Genomic DNA, 20,502 nt, shown 5'->3' on the forward strand with positions numbered 1-20,502 from the left:
GACTACGATTCCCATCATCCCTGACCACTGGTCCTGTTAGCTAGGGATCATGGGAGTTGTAGGCCAAAACATCTGTAGGGCCGCAGTTTGGGGATGCCTGAGCTAGAGGGATAAAGGCAATGCTTTGTGGCTTTCTTTGGGATAGCTAATAAAATCCTTAGCCTCCATCCCGTTTGTGTGCTTGTGTTTTGAATTCAAAAAGAGTTCCTGCTCCTTGACAAACCCATAGGAAATCATAACATGAATCTCTCACCATCTCATCTAGCTTGAACCACTGATCTTAACAACAAAAGATATGCAGGTATGGGGAGCTGGACCTTCCTCTTTCCCCTTCTGTGATTCATCACCCCAGACACTTACACACAAGAACAAGCTCTCCCTCCCTCCCTCCCTCCCTCTCTCCCTCCCTCTCTCTCTCTCTCTCTCTCTCTCTCTCTCTCTCTCTCTCACACACACACACACACACACACACACCTTTCACACACTGGTGGGATTCCTCTGATCATGCCTAATTTGGCCTCCAACATAAAAGAAATCAGGCAAATAAAAAAAATACTTTTTCGGACACTAGGGGGAGAAAAAATAGCCCTTGGTAGCTAAACCAACAGGCTACATACTGTTTCCCCAACTTTTGTAATCCCTGATTTCAAAGCCAGTCTTCTTTAGAAGAATGGGTATTGTTAGCTCACCCGTTCTTTTGATATAAAGGTGTACAGCAGGCAGGAGCAAAGGGGCACCTTGCAAACGACAACCTTTAATTAAGGATGTTAATTCCCAGCTATGTTCTTGTTCTGCTTTGAGTACCATTTCAGTGACATCAAGTTAGAGCTGAAACAATTTCCCAGTTCATGCAAAGAAATTCAAAATCCAGCTCTTCTAGATTAAAATGGAAATACAATATTTGAGTCCGATTCTTCACATTAATTTTATCTCTGAAATGCTCCATTGCATTGCATTTCCCAACTGGGAGGCTCCTAATCCTAACTTGACATGTGCAATACATTGTTTGTGATATGTTTCAAACAGTTTAGGCATCACATCTATTAGCAAAACTTAGTCTTGGCCACCTGGTTGTTTAAGCTGTGTATACCTGACTGAGGCTGCCATCAGAAGCTCCACAGAAATAAATTAGGCTTCCTTCATGTTTAGGCAGCAGCTCTTATATTCTGTTGTTAGCAAATATGACGGCCTGTCTTTTGTTTAAAGTCAAACTTCTGAAATAAAAGGCCCACATCCTATAAATGTTAATTTTTAGGAAAGTAAAATGTATTTTCACTTAAGATAAAAATCATACCAATTAGCATATAAATGGTTTCAAATCTCTATTTGCAAATCTCATAAATGTTTCAATGGGTGAAATAAGCTGATAAGTAACGGAAATGTAATGGGAAAATATGAATGCTAAAACGGTGAGTGAATATCTTCCCCTGTACATGCAGTATAATTAAAGACACACACACACATTTCCTTGGTGAGAAAGCCTAAGAATGAGCAAAGCTGCTGATAGGAAGAGAGAAAGGAGCAAAGGGTGAGACCTACAAAGCAATCCGTGTCTTTTGGTCCAGAACAGCCTCCGGCGCATTCACGGTGGCAGCATTCGCTGACAGAGCGCCCATAACACCTCCCATCACATTGCTCAGCGCATACCATCTTCGTCACTGGAAAGGGCAGAGAAATCATAAACGATATCAGCACAGAATGCAAGTTCAGCCTGGACAACTGAGACACTGTGAGAGAAAAGGGAAATTAAGGTAGGGGTCCCCAACACAAATAAATTACTGCTTTCTCCGTTATTCTGTGACACGCTAACATGCTAACATGACCAAAACATACTTCTTTTCAGTTACAGGTAGGTAGCCGTGTTGGTCTGAGTCGAAACAAAATAAAAAAATTCCTTCAGTAGCACCTTAAAGACCAACTAAGTTTTTATTTTGGTATGAGCTTTTGTGTGCATGCACACTTCTTCAGATACCTATCTGAAGAAGGTATTAGATAGGTATCTGAAGAAGTGTGCATGCACACGAAAGCTCATACCAAAATAAAAACTTAGTTGGTCTTTAAGGTGCTACTGAAGGAATTTTTTTATACTTCTTTTCAGTTTAGTTAAGTGCTAAGCACTTGTACAGTACAGTGGAACCTCGGTTTATGAACACCTCGATTTATGAATTTTCGGTTTACGAACGCCGCGGACCCATCTGGAACGGATTAATCCACTTTCCATTACTTTCAATGGGAAAGTTCGCTTCAGTTTATGAACACTTCAGTTTATGAACAGACTTCTGGAACCAATTGTGTTCATAAACCGAGGTACCACTGTATTCTCAATGCTTAAGTGTATGTGGCATTTTTTGCAAGGGAGGAAGATTAGGAGAAAACTATAACTTGGCCACATCTCTGTGATTTCTGGGCCACCAAGCAGTCCCATCCGGTCCAGTGCTCACCAGCTGCCAGCTGCCCTAACCAAATTACTTATCATACAGTTTAATAGAGCACAAGCTATTGCAGTACAAAAAGCTGGGGTATGGTTTTTTTTTTTAAAAAAAAAAAAAATCAAATTAAATGTATACAAGCAAAATATTTCAGATGTGAGTTTTGTTTTATATGCATAGTACCTTGGTGTCTTATGTAACAGAACAATGCTTTTGCCTAGCATGTTAGTATTTTCACAACTAAATATTTTTAAGTTTTGCAATATTTCAGCCAAAAACAAGCACTTCAGAATTTACTTGTCTCTACCTGAATATCATTTGATTAAAGAAACGTGCAGATCCTCAGGGAAAAATATGTGAGGACCTTGATTGCCCTGGGATTTGTTCTCCTAAGCTTAGTAAGTCTGAGAAAATACTGACTTCTTTTTATCACCATATAGAGATGAGGAAGGCCGATTCCAGGTTCAAAAAGAAGCCTATCCTTATAGGATAAGCTTATCACAGGCAAGCTTATCATATATCTACCCATCTCTGTTGATGGATGCTGTTTGCACTGCTCATGATAGCCAAGGCATGATGCCAGTTTCGGGTGACCAGTTTCAAATCATTATGGGAGGGGGGAAAGGTTCTATTTAAAGGCAATAGGGAAACGACTGCTATTACTGCAATCCTGCAGTGTTCATGTAAGGTTAGTTCTATATTTGAAAATGTAGGAAGACATACAAACACAGGCTCGTCTCTCTGAAGTGCTCAAATTATGGTGCCACCTATCTTTTTAATATATAATTTTATTTATAGTTTTCATTTATATACATTTCAATAGTTTAACAATTGTTTTAACATTTCAAAACTCGACTTCCTTCCTCCTCTTTCCGCGGTTCCTTAAATTTATTTTATCATTTCCTGCATATTCTAAATTAACTTAGCTAATTCTTTTATTCATCTATTTTGATTATATATTCTTTTGAAACTGCAGATTATTACAGTAATCCTGCCAATGTCTTTATTTGTTTACAATTTGTTTGTAGATGTTCAATAAACCATTTCCATTCTTTTATAAAAAAGTTTGTTATCTTGATTTCTTATTCAGTTTTGCTATTTCTGCATAATCCATAATTTTTTGTATCCATTCATCTCTCGTCGGGACTTCTGCTTCTATCCATTTTGGGGCAAGTAACATTCTTGCAACTGTACTTGCATACATAAATAAATTTCTGTACTCTTTGGGTAGTTCTACACCTATGATTCCCAAAAGAAAAGCTTCTGTTTTTTATTTTTACAAATGTTATTTTAAAGATCTTTTCCAACTCATTATATATCATTTCCCAGTAAGCATTAACTTTACGACAAGACCATCACATATGATAAAAAGTACCTTCTTTTTCTTTGCATTTCCAACACTTATTTGATTTTGATTTATACATTTTTGCCAATCTACCAGGTGTTTAATGTGATTTTATCTTAAACCATAACATACTGTAAATTTTATATCTGTAGTGCCACCTATCTTTTGTGACAACATCTTAGCTTAGAGCAGGCATCCCCAAACTCGGCCCTCCAGATGTTTTGGGACTACAATTCGCAACATCCCTGACCACTGGGTCCTGTTAGCTAGGGATGATGGGAGTTGTAGAGTTTGGGGATGCCTGGCTTAGAGCTTTCCAAACTTTTCATGTTGGTGATGAACTTTTTAGACATGCATTATTTCACGACACAGTAATTCATTTTTACTAGCAAATTGGAGGTGAAACTAACCCCTTTCCAGCCCGGCAGAAGTATGGGGAGCATTTGTGTGACACACTGTTGCTGACACCAACGTGTCGTGACACACAGTTTGCAAAGTTTTGCCTTAGCTACTTCCAGGCCTGGCTCTAGGGGTAGTCCCGGTGGTGCGCCCTGCACCCGCCCACAAGGGCGGGGGCGCCGGAGCGATCTCTGCGCGTCAGGCGCCAGGGCGCCCGATGTGCTTAAGACGGCCCTGGTTACTTCCTTCCTTATTGAAGGAAACCTACTTGGATATTTCTAGCTCTCTGCATTCCTGACTTCGGAGAGCAGGCTGTTCACAAGATGAGAGATGCTGTCAAAGTTCATTGGGCTCAGGCATGTATACCAGGTTGGGGAACTCCGAATGCCAGTCTTAAATACGAGGTGAGCATCACAAAGCCCCTTAATTCTTGGATAATAATCTGAGGTCCAAATCAGATTCCCCCAGGAAACAATCAGAGCCATTTCTGCTGGTTTTTATTTATTTTTATGCAACTTGATTTATTTTTCAAACCAACCACTCAAGTCTAGAGCAAGTCACCCATCTCTACCATACGTTTCCCCCTGTTCTGTGCAATCAGGTTTTCTAGTGAAGGCTTTTCACCCACGTTATGATCCTAGAAAAGGTGTCAGGCCTCAGCAGGAGTCTGCTCTTGCTGTCAGGTTCTGAGACAAGAGCGCGATGTAGTTTTCATTGCGATTGCCTGAATGTTTTGAATAGATCTTTTATATCTATATCTTTTTTGTTGTTGTCATCCGTCTGTCTTGGGAAACTATGGAAGAGGGTGGGGTGAAGCCAAACCGTTGGAGAGTTCTCTCTCTCTCTCTCTCTCTCTCTCTCTCTCTCTCTCTCTCTCTCTCTCTCATTATAAATGCTAAATTACTTGTTAATTATTATTTATAGCTGTTCTTACTTTATCTGTTGCTGCCTCCAGTCCTTGTCAGTGAAAAAGTAGGGTATGGATAAATTAATAATCATAATAGTAGCCTTAGTAGTTAGGGCCAAGCTATGGACTGATTTCAGCAAAGACAGCGAGGCAAGAAAGCTGTGTGAATAACTGAGCAGCAATTTGCTCAGATGGGAAACTGGCCTAGAACAACAGATTTTTAAAAACCCTGAAAATGTCCTTCCTCCTCCTTTAAGGGGCACTGCAGGGAGGTCTAACAGAGGGGAAGGAGCGTTGGAAAAGTGCTCTCTGAAGCACCTCATTCCTCCTTTAAAAGGGGCTTGAGTTAATAAGCTGTGAGGGGATAGGTGAGGAATGGGCGAGGTGCAGAGAAAGGGGGTTTGGTTAGGTATAAAAGGAGGAGGAGGAGGATTTGGCCAGATGCAGGAAAGGAGCTTGGCAAAGGGGCTGACAGCAGGGGCATAGCCGGGGGGGCAGGGGGGCAGATGCCCCCCATCAAATAAATAAATAAAAATACTCTGTGGGTTAAACCACAGAGTCTAGGGCAGGCATCCCCAAACTTTGGCCCTCCAGATGTTTTGGACTACAATTCCCATCTTCCCTGACCACCGGTCCTGTTAGCTAGGGATCATGGGAGTTGTAGGCCAAAACATCTGGAGGGCCGCAGTTTGGGGATGCCTGGTCTAGGGCTTGCTGATCAGAAGGTCGGCGGTTCGAATCCCTGCAATGGGGTGAGCTCCCGTTGCTGGGTCCCAGCTCCTGCCCACCTAGCAGTTCGAAAGCACATCAAAAGTGCAAGAAGATAAATAGGGACCGCTCCGGTGCGAAGGTAAACGGCGTTTCCGTGCGCTGCTCTGGTTCGCCAGAAGCAGCTTCGTCATGCTGGCCACATGACCTGGAAGCTGTCTGCGGACAAACGCCGGCTCCCTCGGCCTATAGAGCGAGATGAGCGCCGCAACCCCAGAGTTGGACACGACTGGACCTGATGGTCAGGGCCCCCTTTACCTTTACCTTACTTAACTAACTGAGGTTCTGCCTCCCACCATCATAAAGCCTGCACCTTCCCAACATAAATTCTCGCTATGCCCATGGCCGGCAGTCCTTAGTTATAAAATAGTGAAGAACCATTTTAAAGTAAACTTCAGTAGGTGTGTGTGCACACATGACAGAGGCCAGAAGACCTGGGACTCAGGTAAAGATTGCACTTAACATATGGAGCAGTAAAGTCTTTTGGAGCCCTGAGTCTCCAAAATTATTATTATTATTATTATTTTATTGTTTATACCCCGTCCATCTTGCTGGGTTTCCCCAGCCACTCTGGGCGGCTTCCAGCAAAATATAAATAATAAAACGTCAGACATTAAAAACTTCCCTGAACAGGGCTGCCTTCAGGTGTTTTCTAAAAGTTGTGTAATTCTTTATCTCCCTGACACCTGATGGGAGGGCGATCCACAGGGAGGGTGCCACTGCCGAGAAGGCACTTATTGCTCTGTACCTTCCTGCCAATCGCTTCCCTACGGAACACCATCATACTAGCTCCCAGTCCTGCAAAGATGCTCATCAAAAAAATTCTCTTGCTTCAAGTCCAAGCTCTCCAAAATGAAACAACACCCTACCTGAAAATTGAATCCAGAGCAGTGCACTTTATTCAGCTAATTAGCTACTGTGCTATTGGGGGGGGGAGTGCCATTGGGCCACAGTCATAAAATATGCAGAAGTGGCTTATACGGGTTAAACACTGCTGCGTCCTGAATTCCCAAGGTGGCTGGTGATTCAAAAATGAGCAGTCAACAGCCAAGCTGCACTCTTCAAGGTAATCATTAAATGAAACCTCCTGAACTCTCTATCCAATTTAAATATGATTCACTCTTCAATGATTCATTACATGAACAAAAAAAATCCAAAACCCAACAACTCCAAAATGAATTTTCTAAAGTATGCAGTAAAAAATTGTAAAAGTTCATTGAGGACTAAATCTTGTGTTTTGCCAAGGTATAACATTGTACTATAATGTACAATATAAGCTTTTATAATTGATAATTAATTTCTCATTTCTAGAACACTGAGTCCTTAGCAATCCTCAGCTTGCTCGTCCTCACAGTGAGACAAGCCAGTATTTTACAGCTCCATTTGCTCAAAGTAGCTCACAATGAGTCAGATAAATCACAATTGTTGCATTAACACTGCTTCTAGGTAAAGGTAAAGGGACCCCTGACCACTAGGTCCAGCCGCAGACAACTCTGGGGTTGTGGCGCTCATCTCGCTTTACTGGCCGAGAGAGCCGGCATACAGCTTCCGGGTCATGTGGCCAGCATGACAAAGCCACTTCTGCTGAACCAGAGCAGCGCATGGAAATGCCATTTACCTTCCCACTGGAGCTATGAAACAGCAGCTCCTGGTGATATTTATTTATTATTTATTATATTGTTTAAATTTATATGCCAGCTTTCCTCCCAAAGGAGCCCAAGGTGGCAAACAAGAAGAGACCAAACACTGGCAACCTCTGGAAATAGTTCCAATACAGGTGCAGACTGGGAAAAGATCTGTCTCAACTTCAAAGGCTTGTTAAAGGAGGTTTTCACTAGGTGTCAAAAAGACAGCAGAGGTGGAGCCCCTGTCTAATATTCAAGGCGTGCTATATCTATGCCATGCAAGTTTCTGCACTTTCACACACATGCTTAACCAGATCAGCATTTTTTTGGACTTTAATTCAATAAATTAATCCAAATATTGCATGGGTTGAAATTCCATAAAAGCAGGTGTCAGTTACATGTTTTATAACACAAAACATTTGATAGCATTTTGTAATATATTGATGGATATAGATAAAGAGTGAATTGCATTTGGAAAATAACCATCCAAGCTAAATTCATGCTGATACAATTTTAGAATATTAAAAATGGAAGAGAGAGGCATATACAGTAACACAGAATGACATTTAACTGTAACAAGCCATTTTTTAAAAACAAATATAGCCCTCTTCAGATGTAGCTCACCTTACAAATGTGCATATTTTGAACAGACTTTGTACTCTGTATTCATGTTTGTCACCAGAGGCCCAGGGGACCTTAGTGACTATAAGGGCCTTCTACGAGATTTAGCAGGTTTGGAAGAAAACGCAACAAAATGCAGTATTTGATAAGAAATGGCATGTCATATACAGATTAGATATGACCTGTGGCTAATGTCATGTGCACACCACTTCCCAAACTAGTATTGAGAACACCCTGGATGCAGAGGAATCAGGAGTATGTACAGAGCCATACACTAAGAATCGAAGGGACATGGTATTTCTGAGCACATGCTCAGCTCAGGAATTGTGATCAGTACCAGAACCAAGCTCACAAGTCTTGAATATGATAATGTCCTGAATATGATAATGGATCAGGAAATACAGTGAAGTTTGCAAGAAGAAATAATTTTAATCCCTGATGAGCAGGCATTTCAGAAACAAATTTTGACAACATGGCTCAAGCACAATGGTCAGATGGAAGCTATATTGTACTGGAGACATGCGTATACCCACTGTGACTACAACTGTGGGTATGCCCCCAGGCCGTAGAATAACCTTCCCCTAGGGATATGATGGGCACATATAGCAACGGTGCTCTCCCAATTGATTAAACCATATCTACTTGCAAGGGCACAGGGAGTGTTAGAAATGTTGGGTTTTTTTCCGTATTTGATTGTCTTTTGTCTTGATAAGAAAATAAGAGCCCTGCAAGTGCAGGCCAAAGGTTGATCTAGTACAACACCCTGTTCTTATGGCAGATGACCAGAAGCCTGTGGGAAGGGAGCTTAGGGAGCTGGGTATGTTTAGCCTGGAGAAGAGAAGGTCCAGGGGTGATATGATAGCCATGTTCAAATATATGAAAGGATGTCATATAGAGGAGGGAGAAAGATTGTTTTCCGCTGCTCCAGAGAAGCGGACACGGAGCAATGGATTCAAACTACAAGAAAGAAGATTCCACCTAAACATTAGGAAGAACTTCCTGACAGTAAGAGCTGTTCGGCAGTGGAATTTGCTACCATGTGGAGTCTCCTTCTTTGGAGGTCTTTAAGCAGAGGCTTGACAGGCATATGTCAAGAATGCTTTGATGGTGTTTCCTGCTTGGCAGGGGGTTGAACTGGATGGCCCTTGTGGTCTCTTTCCAACTCTATGATTCTAGGTCTGCAGACAGAATCTGAGCTCCCCACCCTGCAATTCCCAGCAACAAGTTTTCAGAAGCAGGCTACCTCCGACAGCCACCATGCCGAGCCCCCCCTGAAAGTCTTATCCTCCATGAATTAATCTAATCCACTCTGAAAGCCTTCCAAGTTGGTGGCCATCACTGTCTCTTGAATGAATTCCATAGTTTACACAGGTAAAGAAATACATTCTTTCACCCGTCCTGAATTTTCCAATATTGAGCTTCATTGGATGTCCTCGAGTTTATGAGAGAGGCAGAGAAACTCTTCTCTAGACACTTTCTCCACACTAGGCATCTTTCATTCAGAATTTGCACTAAATCCAAACCATTCAATGCAGTATTTTTTAAAATGCACATCAAATACCCGCTTTGATATCCACCAAAATTTCAGCACTCATATATATATATATGCTTTTGTGGCCAGGAAATTCTCAGCTGCAACATAATGGAGTATAGTCTAAGGACAGCTGTTATAAAATTTGTAAGAATGTTTTAAAATAAGTTTTGTGTGTATGAATTTGGTGTCCGTGTGAGAATTAGCACATGATCCAAGCCCCCTATTAAGTTCTCCAATGGTAGAAGCTGTGTATACTGTATATCATGCAAAGGTTCTGATCCTGACCAGCTCCTCAGACACAGACTTCCCTAATGCTGACATCCTAGGCAACATGCGGACATTCAAGAGGCAGGAGCACCCTTCCCAACATGGGTGAGGCTAGCACCCCAATCCTCCCGTCCCCTTCTCTGTATGTACTTTCACCTGTAGAGGCAACTCATAGATCTCATATGCTTAGATCAGGTTGTACCACTTCATGCTTTAGTGGGGGGGATTCAATTTTTGAGCACCTCCCCAACTCTCCCAGAAAGTAAGAAAGCTTCTAAGCTAGTCTACTCCATGGGCTAAGTTTTGTTTTGTTTTACATTTAGGCACCCCCCCCCATGTAGTGGAACATTAAGAAATGTGATACCTCATCCTACAGCCTGGATAATTTCAGACTTATTCTACTATACTGCATTTTACTAACTCAAGATTCTACCTGTTTTCGTTTTCGTCCTTGCTTTTATTACGTATTTTTTTTTGTTTGTTCTTGTATATTTACACGGTGAACCACCCTGAGATCTACAGATGAAGGGCAATCTACAAATTGCAACAACCACCACTTAATTTCTCATTGCTGCTGCATAGTGACTTCCTATCACTGAGAATAAAACTCTCATTGATTATTACTGTATTGAGGGTTGCTGTTAACAGGCTATATGCATGAACTCTGGATAGTTGTAAATCCTTCTTTCATCTCACTTTATATTTTTCTTTACTTAATCTAATGCACTTACAGGTCTGACATTCATCTGCTGAAGGTCCCCAACACCGGTTTCCACAGGACTTGTGACATGGTCCACCTTCGGGAAGAGTAGAGACAAAATACAAAGAGAATTTAGATGATTACTTTTTACTTTTTTTTTCTGCAGTGCCTCTAAAGACTCCTTAAGGGGAACCACTATCACACTTTTATGAGAGTTCTATACCTCATCACAACTGAAAGATGTGCAGCAAAAGAGCTCCCTAGGAAACATACACCAAGTTTCAAACATATATGAATTAAAATTTATAGTGGGGCTTTGCATTTCCCTGCTTCTTGTTGCTGTTGTATTTTAAAATAGATCTGTATCTTGTTTTAATTATATGAGTGTTTAATTGCTTTTCATAGAATCACAGAATTGTAGAGTTGGAAGGGACCCAAGGGTCATCTAGTCCAACCCCCTGCGATGCAGGAATCTCAACTAAAGTACCCATGAAAGATGGTCCCCAACCTCTGCTTAAAAACCTGAAAGGAAGGAGAGTCTACCAATAGTTGGTTAGAGTGTGGTGCCGATAATGCCAAAATTGCAGGTTCAAACCCCACCAGGGACAGCTGCATATTTCTGCTTTGCAGGGGTTGGACTAGATGATCCTCGGGGTTCCTTCCAACTCTACAGTTCTCTGATTCTATATATTTTCTATGTTTTTAGCTTCTTCTGTTTCATCTATAAGCCACATGGAGTCCTGGTCTGGGAATGAATGAATGAATGAATGAATGAATGAATGAATGGCGGCAGCTACTCTGGAAATTAAAATGTTCTTTTCCAGATCCAATCTTTTTATATGGACCTGCTGAGAAACAAGCATAATGACATATGCATGGTGCCTTAAGCAAGACGACAGATTCTTATTACCAATTAATGCATAGTGCTTTGATTCTTCTACACAGCACCAATGGTGTACAACTTCCCATGTTTTCCCACAGAAGCTCACCTTTTCAGTATTGTCCTTTATATTGTAATACGATAGGAAATTCATAGGGGACAATCTCTTTCCAGCTCTTGATTAAAAACCAATTTTGTTTCATTGGAATCTCATCATTAATGGGTTGATGCCCACAATGTGTCTATTGTGTGTTCACTCGCACCTCTGGCCTATTAGGTGTGCATACGTTGGAATAACTCACAAGTGTTAATTTACGGCATTTCCAAGAACTGCTATGGGCTTCCTCTGTCCCTGGCACACAACTTGCAGAAGAAGAGCCCTCTCTCATCCTCACTCCTAGACAAACCCTCTATTATCAGTGACACTTCAAACTCCTCAAAATCAAATGTGGGATTTTGTGGGTGTATTTTGTGGCCTTCCCATGCCCAACAGCAGTGAGTGAGGTGAGTCGCTGGCAAGAACAACTCTCTGCTATTGTGGGTTGTGCAGATGAGAATGCTTGTCCGAAACCACTGTGAGGTGGCAGTGGAGACAGGGGGCACATGTGGTTTTAAATTTGTCTTCCCTGTAAAGTAAGATATGCTGTTCAACATGCATAAAGTGATCAGGTCACTGGAACCACATTCTCAAGTCTAATTTCACCACTTTCTGACACTTACACAATGTTGATAAAATCTACTGATTATGTTGTACAGCAATTACACATGTATGCCAACTACCTCATTAAAAGCATCATCTCCTTGATGTAACAAAGTTCATTTCAGGCAATTATGCCAGAGAAATGCAGTTGCTGACACTGGTGTATATTTTCCTGTCACTGCCTGGCATCTGTTTATTGAAACCAGCAGCTACAGCTAAGCAATGCAAGCCCATTCTGTTTGATGGGAAAGGGACTCCAGTCTCCATCTAGCACAAATAGCACAACTTTAACCCACAACAATGACAATTATTATTTAAAAAATCTACTGAAGCACTGTGCAGAATGCTAATAGCACCAAACTGCCTTCAAGGGAAAGAGATTATGCATGAGAAAGGGGGAAGAAACTGGCTCTGAAGACTTATTCAGTTAAGACCAATTGCAAATTGCATGTGAATGAATGAAGACTTATGCAGACTTAAAACTCTGCTCAAGTTTATTTTATTTCCAGCTCTCCCTGCCACAGAAATGCAATAGTGCCCCCCCCCACCTACAATGCTTCCCCCCTAAAAAATAAAAATAAAATTAGGGGTACTCTCATTTTCCTACTCACATTGAAACACTGCCCCTCAATGAGGCCAAACTTAGATTCACAAAATGTAAACACACACACACACACACACACAGGACTAGCAAGAATAGTAACCCATTTTGGACCTATTAATGAACAATCATTCTTATACTTTTCACCAAATACCCAATTGAAGCTGGAATTTTACCTGGAAGTAAGTACCATTGAATTCACTGGAACCTATTTCTAGATAGAACATTTGCAGCATCTCGGCAGAGGTGATATTTTGAGAAAATTACAGTTCTATCCACTTATGAACGTTTTCATTTATACAGAGGACACAATCCAGCCGAGGCCAATCATGTTTTCAGACCCACCAATTCCATTGATGGTGAGTTGAGCACATACTTTCCCCCTTGTAACTGAATAGTCCTGAAGTGGGCTTGTAGTTACTGGACCCTTTTCTTAATGGGCGTGGCGTGCTGTTACTTCTTTTTAAAAATAATAATAATAATAATAATGACTTAATGGGTGTGGCGTGCCGAGAAAGTCTCCATTTTTAAGCACCTGTGCCTGCTGAACCACTGCCCCTCATTTGCCTCTTTGCAGGTGACCCAAATGACACTTGTGCAAAGACAGAGCAGGAAGACTGTGCTTGGAGGAGCATCATGGCTCTGGATGCCCCTCGTGATTGGCTTTCCAGCCAAGAGACACACCCAGATTGCCGCCTCACAGAGGAACACATCCTCCAAGGATATGTGATTTTGACACATACTGAGGGTGAAGACAGGTGTAATAAATCAAGAGAGTTCACAGTAAATCCCTGAACCACAAATAGACTCCACACTTCACAAATGAAATGACAGGTTCCTTCTAATCAAACTTTAACCCAAATCATCCATCATGTTCTTCCCCCATGCATCCACCTGCTCCCTACCCCCCCTTCTAAAGTGTGGCCGGAGATCCATGAGCTTTCTACCAGCCCTAATCCTATACAATGGCTTACCACCCTTTGTGCAGCAGAGGCTCATAAAGGAATGTAAGACAAGTCCGGCTGATTCAGGCCAATGGCCCATCTCGTCCAGCACCCTGTTTTCCAACCAGATGCCCCAGATAGGATGCCCTCAACTGCCCTTTCCCCTCCTTCAGTTCCCAGCAACTGGTACGACTCTGGTTCTAGAGCACAGAATGGTGTTGGTGAAGATGGACATAAGCTTAACAACTGAACTGATTCATACTGGTGTTAAAAACTGATATTAGAAGATCTTCTCAAGCTGAATACTGTTATGAGTTTGTGGGTGGCAGACTCCCCAAAATTCCTGGGTCCAGTAGGTGTTAGAATTTAATCAAGCCTCCTGAACCCCCAGAGCCAGCAAGGGTTAAAATACAAGCCAGGTCAGCATCCTCATGAGGTAGTCGCCCGGGTGACAAGCCATTAAGAAAACTAGGGGAGGGGGCTCTGTGCCAAAAGTCAAAAGGTTGGGGGCCCCTCCTCCAGCTCAGAGTTAGTTAGAAGACAAAGCCAGGGTTTGAACGAGTCTTTAGAGTTGGCTGTGGTGTAACCTAGAGGAAAAAATGTTGCACGCTGGAGAAGACCAGAGCACGATGGTCGATTTTTGTTTGGATCTAAGGCTGTGCCTACAAGAGAAGCAAGACCCTCTTGGAGTGTTAATGGTGTGAGCCTCTCCATCACAGGCTCAGGATGTATGTATGTGTAAATGAACCATATACCATAAAGACTCCACAGTCTCTGCTGTGCCTCATTCCCAAAAGGAAACACAGACCCTTGGTAAACTACATGAAACCCCCTGGAATCTCATACAGCTCAGATATTGGGGTGGTATGCAACCAGTGCTATTTTTCTAGAAACAGAGGTGCCGGATTTCACCATGAATGCCTCCCTTGTTCTCTTATAATGGCAATGGCTCCCACCTGAGAGGTGCTGGAGCTGCGTTCCAGCGAGTTTTTGCTGAAAAAAACGCCCTGTGTGCGACAATACTTTTATTTCACTGCGCTTGCCCAGATAAGGGGATATTGTTTTAAACACCAGGTAAATTAATTCACATAGACATTAAGAGCACAAGGGTGATCCAACCTCATGGCAATAGGCATATGTTCATCATTTTCCATACAGGTAGGTGAAGATTTTCAAACGGCAAATAAGGAAATTGGCATAGAGTGCATTGTCAGGGAGAAGGGTCCTAGCTCAGTGGCAGTCCCCAGCATTTCTAGATACAGCCATGAAACCCTGGTCGAAACCTTGCAGAGATGTTGGCAGTCAGTGTAGATGGTACTGAGCTCAATGGACCATTGGTCTGGCTCAGTATAACACGGCTTCCTATGTTCCTAAACCTGTTGATGCGGATGCTATAGGAGACTTCTATGTGCAACATATTCTCAATGAATCGTTATTTTCTAAAAGAAAATTTCCTATGTGTTTGTAAGGTAAAGGTAAAGGGGCCCCTGGCCATCAGGTCCAGTTGTGTCCGACTCTGGGGTTGCGGCACTCATCTTGCTCTATAGGGAGCCGGCGTTTTGTCCGCAGACAGCTTCTGGGTCATGTGGCCAGCATGACAAAGCTGCTTCTGGCAAACCAGAGCAGCGCACGGAAACGCCGTTTACCTTCCCGCCGGAGCGGTCCCTATTTATCTACTTGCACTTTGATGTGCTTTCGAACTGCTAGGTGGGCAGGAGCTGGGACCGAACAACAGGAGCTCACCCCATTGCAGGGATTCAAACCGCCGACCTTCTGATCAGCAAGCCCTTGACTCTGTGGTTTAACCCACAGCGCCACCTGGGTCTCATCCTATGTGTTCTAGATGAAGCCAATTCCATGTTCTAATACAGGCATCCCCAAACTGCGGCCCTCCAGATGTTTTGGCATACAACTCCCATGATCCCTAGCTAACAGGGCCAGTGGTCAGGGATGATGGGAATTGTAGTCCAAAACATCTGGAGGGTCGAAGTTTGGGGATGCCTGTTCTAATAGAAGGAAATTCTGAAGTGACCAACAAAATGCCTTTCGCTGAAGGAGGCTGATGGTGTTCTGGAACTCTCCGTGGTGGAACTTTTAATTAACCCAACTTCCACATCTGTGCTTGCTCAAATCCCAGAAATTGGCAGACCAGAATTAAAGACCTTCTATGGTACTGATACAATTCTTAGTGTTAAACCAAACATTCTGCCACATAGTTCCTACTCTCTTGGAAGTAAACACTATTTGGGATCCTTACTAGTTATTTTTAACGGACTTTGACATGTCTACCTGTTTCCGTTTACGTGGTGGGTTGTTGTTGGGTTTTTTTTTTTAAACATAGTGTCAGTTGATAATTTGCATTTAAATAGAGACATTTAACAGCTGAGCAAGAGGAAGCTCTTTCAGCTGCCTCTCCCTCTTGCTGGGAACTTGAAAGTGCGGGCTTCATTGTTTTCTCTTCTCACTGTTACACAGGCAAAATGAGGCACTGAACATGTAGACAGCACAACTTTGAATTAAATTATCACAAGTCCTTTGAAGGTCACATATCAAATAAATTGGGAGAAAACATGTCTTGTCTTATTCGATAATAATAAGATGTCTAGCAGAAGCAGGTACCGGACAAGATTCTGCCCTTATTTTTATTCTATCCCTATGCTGCTCTGGGTATAGGCAGTGAAACTACGGTAATTGAGGATATTTAAATTGCAGCCTGTCTTAAGGATCAAGGTGGGCAACATTTTACAGGTGGAGTTTCGCCGAGAGATAAAGACTTTGTCAATGCCATCTACAAAGTTTATGGCCAGGTTTGGGGGAGGCAGGAGCAAAGCCTGCAGCTTCGTGACTTTCCTGACCCTTGGCTGAAAAACACAAAGTTTCTTAAGACATGTTTTGTAAATGCCACCAGACTATGCAAGCTAGGGGCATTCTGTAAGGAGATGAGCAGATTTCCTGTATTCTGTTGCAATTTTGTTTTGTGGATTGAATCTGCATTTTGCTCCACCATCCCTTCTACAATTTCTACAATTAATTCATGAACTGGTGTTTGCAGTTTGCTGCAGCACTTCATTTCAAGAGTTCCCAACCTTTGGGGGCCCATGTGGAATTGTGAGGCAGCGTTGCAGGTACCTGTCACAGAATGGATGTTGCAGGGCTCAGAAAAGGAAGGGCATGAAAACCAGACTCTTGTAGTTAGACCTGATGCCGGAGAGTGATGGCTAGGACTGTCAAGCATTAGGATATGCCGCTGTGAGGTTATAGTGCTTTATTTACAGCCTGCTTTTCCTCCCAAAGGAGCCCAGGGCAGCAGGGCTCTTTTTTGTTTAGACAAGCCTATCCAGACATGTAGAAGCTATATGCCTTTCATTTTATGAGCTTTTGTTGGTTTTAATCATCTTCTGAATATTTTTAAATACTTGTTTTTAACTGCTTTTATTTATCATTTTAACATTTTATTCTGTATTTTTGCAAAGCACTTAGAGGGTTTTCAACAATCAAGCAGTACATAATTTTTTGTTAAATACTATTAATAAATAAAACAATAAAACATTAACAACAACAACAACAACAACAACAACAACAACAACAACTGAAAACAGTTCTAAAGTTCTAAAAATAGTTATAAACATTCTCCAACAATTATCTCAGGGTTGCTAGCCATCAAGTGCCTGGGTAAACAGGATTGTTTTTTAATTTCCTCCTGGAAGTCAATAGGGAGAGAGATAGACACACTTCACTCTGCAGGGCATTCCACAAATTTGGAACTGCACTGAAAAAGTCTAGGTTTTCTTTAATCAGTTAGAAAATGCTGGGGAGCATATAATAAGGGCTTCTGATGCTATATATTTCATTTTTTTCCTGAAGAAACCTTGACTTTAGCTAATTATGTATATATTAACCATCCCATCTCTTTTCTTGGGACCAACACAGAACATTTCTCTTTGCTTAAAGATACTCCATTAAGAAAGCACATTACAAAATATGTGAGTTCTCATTTGTTTGCTGGCTTTGCGCATATCTTTCAGCAAGCTGAACTGAGATGAATAGGTAGATGATTCTGCCATATGTAGGGTGAAGATTCTGTTTACCAGAGACCCTAAGACTGGGTTCTAAGTAACCTGGTGTATTGGTAGTTTAAGTGCAAAGCTTAGCACACTAGGTGATCTTGGGCCAGTCACTCTCAGCCTAATCTGTCTTGCAGGGTGGTTGTGATGATAAAACAGGGTAGGGAAAAGATAACCTTGTATTTCCCCCAATCACCTTGGAGGATAAATCTGCAGTTAGTATTTAAACAGCCTTTTAATCTATGTGAGGTACATACCGGTAGGAGGAAACAGAACTACACAACATCTGTCTCTGCAATTGGCGGGCAGTATGAAATCTCTGGCTTGAACATGCACAGCAGTCAAGCTTGTCTGCAGCCGGAATCACTGCCCTGAGGAATCCAGGAAGAGAGCACACACTTGCCCTATGGATTCATATGGAACCCCAGAGTAGCCCCTGACACTGAATGGTTTTACGTTTGACTAGCTCCACTTCCTTCCAAATGGCAGTGTGATAATAATAATAATAATAATAATAATAATAATAATAATAATAATAATAATAAATTATTATTTATACCCCGTCCATCTGGCTGGGTTTCCCCAGCCACTCTGGGCGGCTTCCAACAGAAAAATAAAACACAATAATCTATTAAACATTAAAAGCCTCCCTGAACAGGGCTGCCTTCAGATGTCTTCTAAAAGTCTGGTAATTGTTTTCCTCTTTGACATCTGTTGGGAGGGCGTTCCACAGGGCAGACGCCACCACCGAGAAGGCCCTGTGCCTAGTTCCCTGCAACTTGGCTTCTCGCAACGAGGGAACTGCCAGAAGGCCCTCGGCACTGGACCTCAGTGTCCGGGCAAAATGATGGAAGTGGAGACGCTCCTTCAGGTATACTGGACCGAGGCCGTTTAGGGCAGCGGTCCCCAGACTTACCAGCGTTTGGGCCGGTTTCCACTGCGCCGATTGCGCGGTGGGCCGGAGGACGGGGGAGCGTGCGCCTGTGCGGGCCGGCAGGCGGGGGAGTGCGCGCCCGTGCGCATGCGCACGGGCGCTTACTGGCGCAGCGGTGCGCTTCCAGGGTGGAAAAAGGGCCGAAAATCCGTTGTGCGCATGCGTATGGGCCTCCCCCGACCCGGAAGTGCACCAGAAATGACCTCTTCCGGGTCGGGAGAGGCCCATACGCATGCGCACAAAGGATTTTCGGTGCTTTTCCCCCGACCCGGAAGAGTGCTGCCGTGCTGCGCGCCGTAAGAGTGGGCGTCGGCGGGCGTCGTCGCGGGCCGGATTGGCAGGCCAATTGGGCCGCATCCGGCCCCCGGGCCGTAGTTTGGGGACCCTGGTTTAGGGCTTTAAAGGTCAGCACCAACACTTTGAATTGTGCTTGGAAACGTACTGGGAGCCAATGTAGATCTTTCAAGACCAGTGTTATGTGGTCTCAGTGGCCACTCCCAGTCACCAGTCTAGCTGCCGCATTCTGGATTTGTTGTAAGTTTCCGAGTCACCTTCAAAGGTAGCCCCACGTAGAGCGCATTGCAGTAGTCCAAGTGGTAGATAATTAGAGACAGTCTGCAGGCAGTTAGGGTCTCAGCCTGCGTACCAGATGGAGCTGATAAACAGCTGCCCTGGACACAGAATTGACCTGCACCTCCATGGACAGCTGTGAGTCCAAAATGACTCCCAGTGAAGATTCATTCACTGAAGTTCATCGTGACATTGGTACAGTAAGAGCTGATTCTTCTCAGCACCTTTGCATAAGCACTTGGCTCTATGTAAGACTGGAAAATGTCTGACAGAAAGAAATCTCAAACCAAATACATCTCATCTTAGGGTAGTCAAATGTTGACTCGCAGCAATTAACTGGAACCCGGCCATCACTACAAGATGTGATGTGGGTTTGACTTTCCAAAGCAATTTTCTTTTATAAGTGGTTACCTTGTCCATTTCCTGAACTGCCATTCATTACAGACTGAAGAGGACAGAAGGGTGGGTGGGTGTGAAATCTGACGTTTGATCTACAGATCTCCCTCGCAATTGGCATGTGAGAAACCAGCTCCCAGGAGAGGAAATCCACTTTTCCTTCCTTTGTCCTTAAGAGTCTGACGGACGGATCTCATAAATGTTTCTTCTCTGTTTCTCCCAGAACCTTAGGCTGCCTTTTAAAACTCTAGCATTAGTTTCCCCTCTGAATTATCTGTCAGTGCATAACTTTACAAAATAAGCGGTGCAGTGAAGGGTGCCTAAGGCTGCAATCCTATGAGAAGCCTCATTGGGCGTAGCAGGGCTTGCATAGGATTGAGCTAGAGAAAGTCATATTCTTAATGCTAATCCCATATGTTTGTGAATTGGTTATGCTTACTCAAGGTTCTGGAGGTAAGCTCCAATGTAGTTGCATATTTCCCACAGTAGGGTCAATTTCTTCCATTTTAGATTCTGTTTTAACCCCCCCTCCCCCCCAAAAAAGAGAATGAAATATAATAACCACAGGCTAGTCTGAGGAATGCCAAGGACCAACTGCCTAAAACTTGGAAGTGATTAGCATTCATAGGCAATATGCATACTCCGTTTAAAACCGGAATATAGTTGTACCATTGTCCTACAGGGAGATTAATTTCTTTTGGAAGTTCTGACTTTGCTCTCATTAAACTGAGTTATTCCACTTCAAACTGCAGATGGCTGGTGGAGTGCATGACCTCTCTCTAGACTGATAGGTACATAGATAGAAATTAGTCTAGAGC

The 20,502-nt window shown here is 42.8% G+C and overlaps 1 protein-coding gene across 5 annotated transcripts in view; it reads right to left on the bottom strand.

Annotated features, from left to right (window-relative positions):
- ERBB4 (erb-b2 receptor tyrosine kinase 4) overlaps window positions 1-20,502 on the bottom strand; it is an 818,250-nt gene that overhangs the window by 221,624 nt on the left and 576,124 nt on the right. For all 5 annotated transcript variants that reach the window (XM_060282309.1, XM_060282298.1, XM_060282293.1 and 2 more), the window contains exons 5-6: window positions 10,627-10,692; window positions 1,540-1,658 (exon numbers count right to left, since the gene is read on the bottom strand). In XM_060282309.1, the coding sequence (XP_060138292.1) occupies window positions 1,540-1,658; window positions 10,627-10,692 (185 nt within the window). The remainder of the gene's footprint in view (window positions 1-1,539; window positions 1,659-10,626; window positions 10,693-20,502) is intronic.

Source organism: Zootoca vivipara, chromosome 1, assembly GCF_963506605.1.
Source record: "Zootoca vivipara chromosome 1, rZooViv1.1, whole genome shotgun sequence".
NCBI lineage: Eukaryota > Metazoa > Chordata > Lepidosauria > Squamata > Lacertidae > Zootoca > Zootoca vivipara.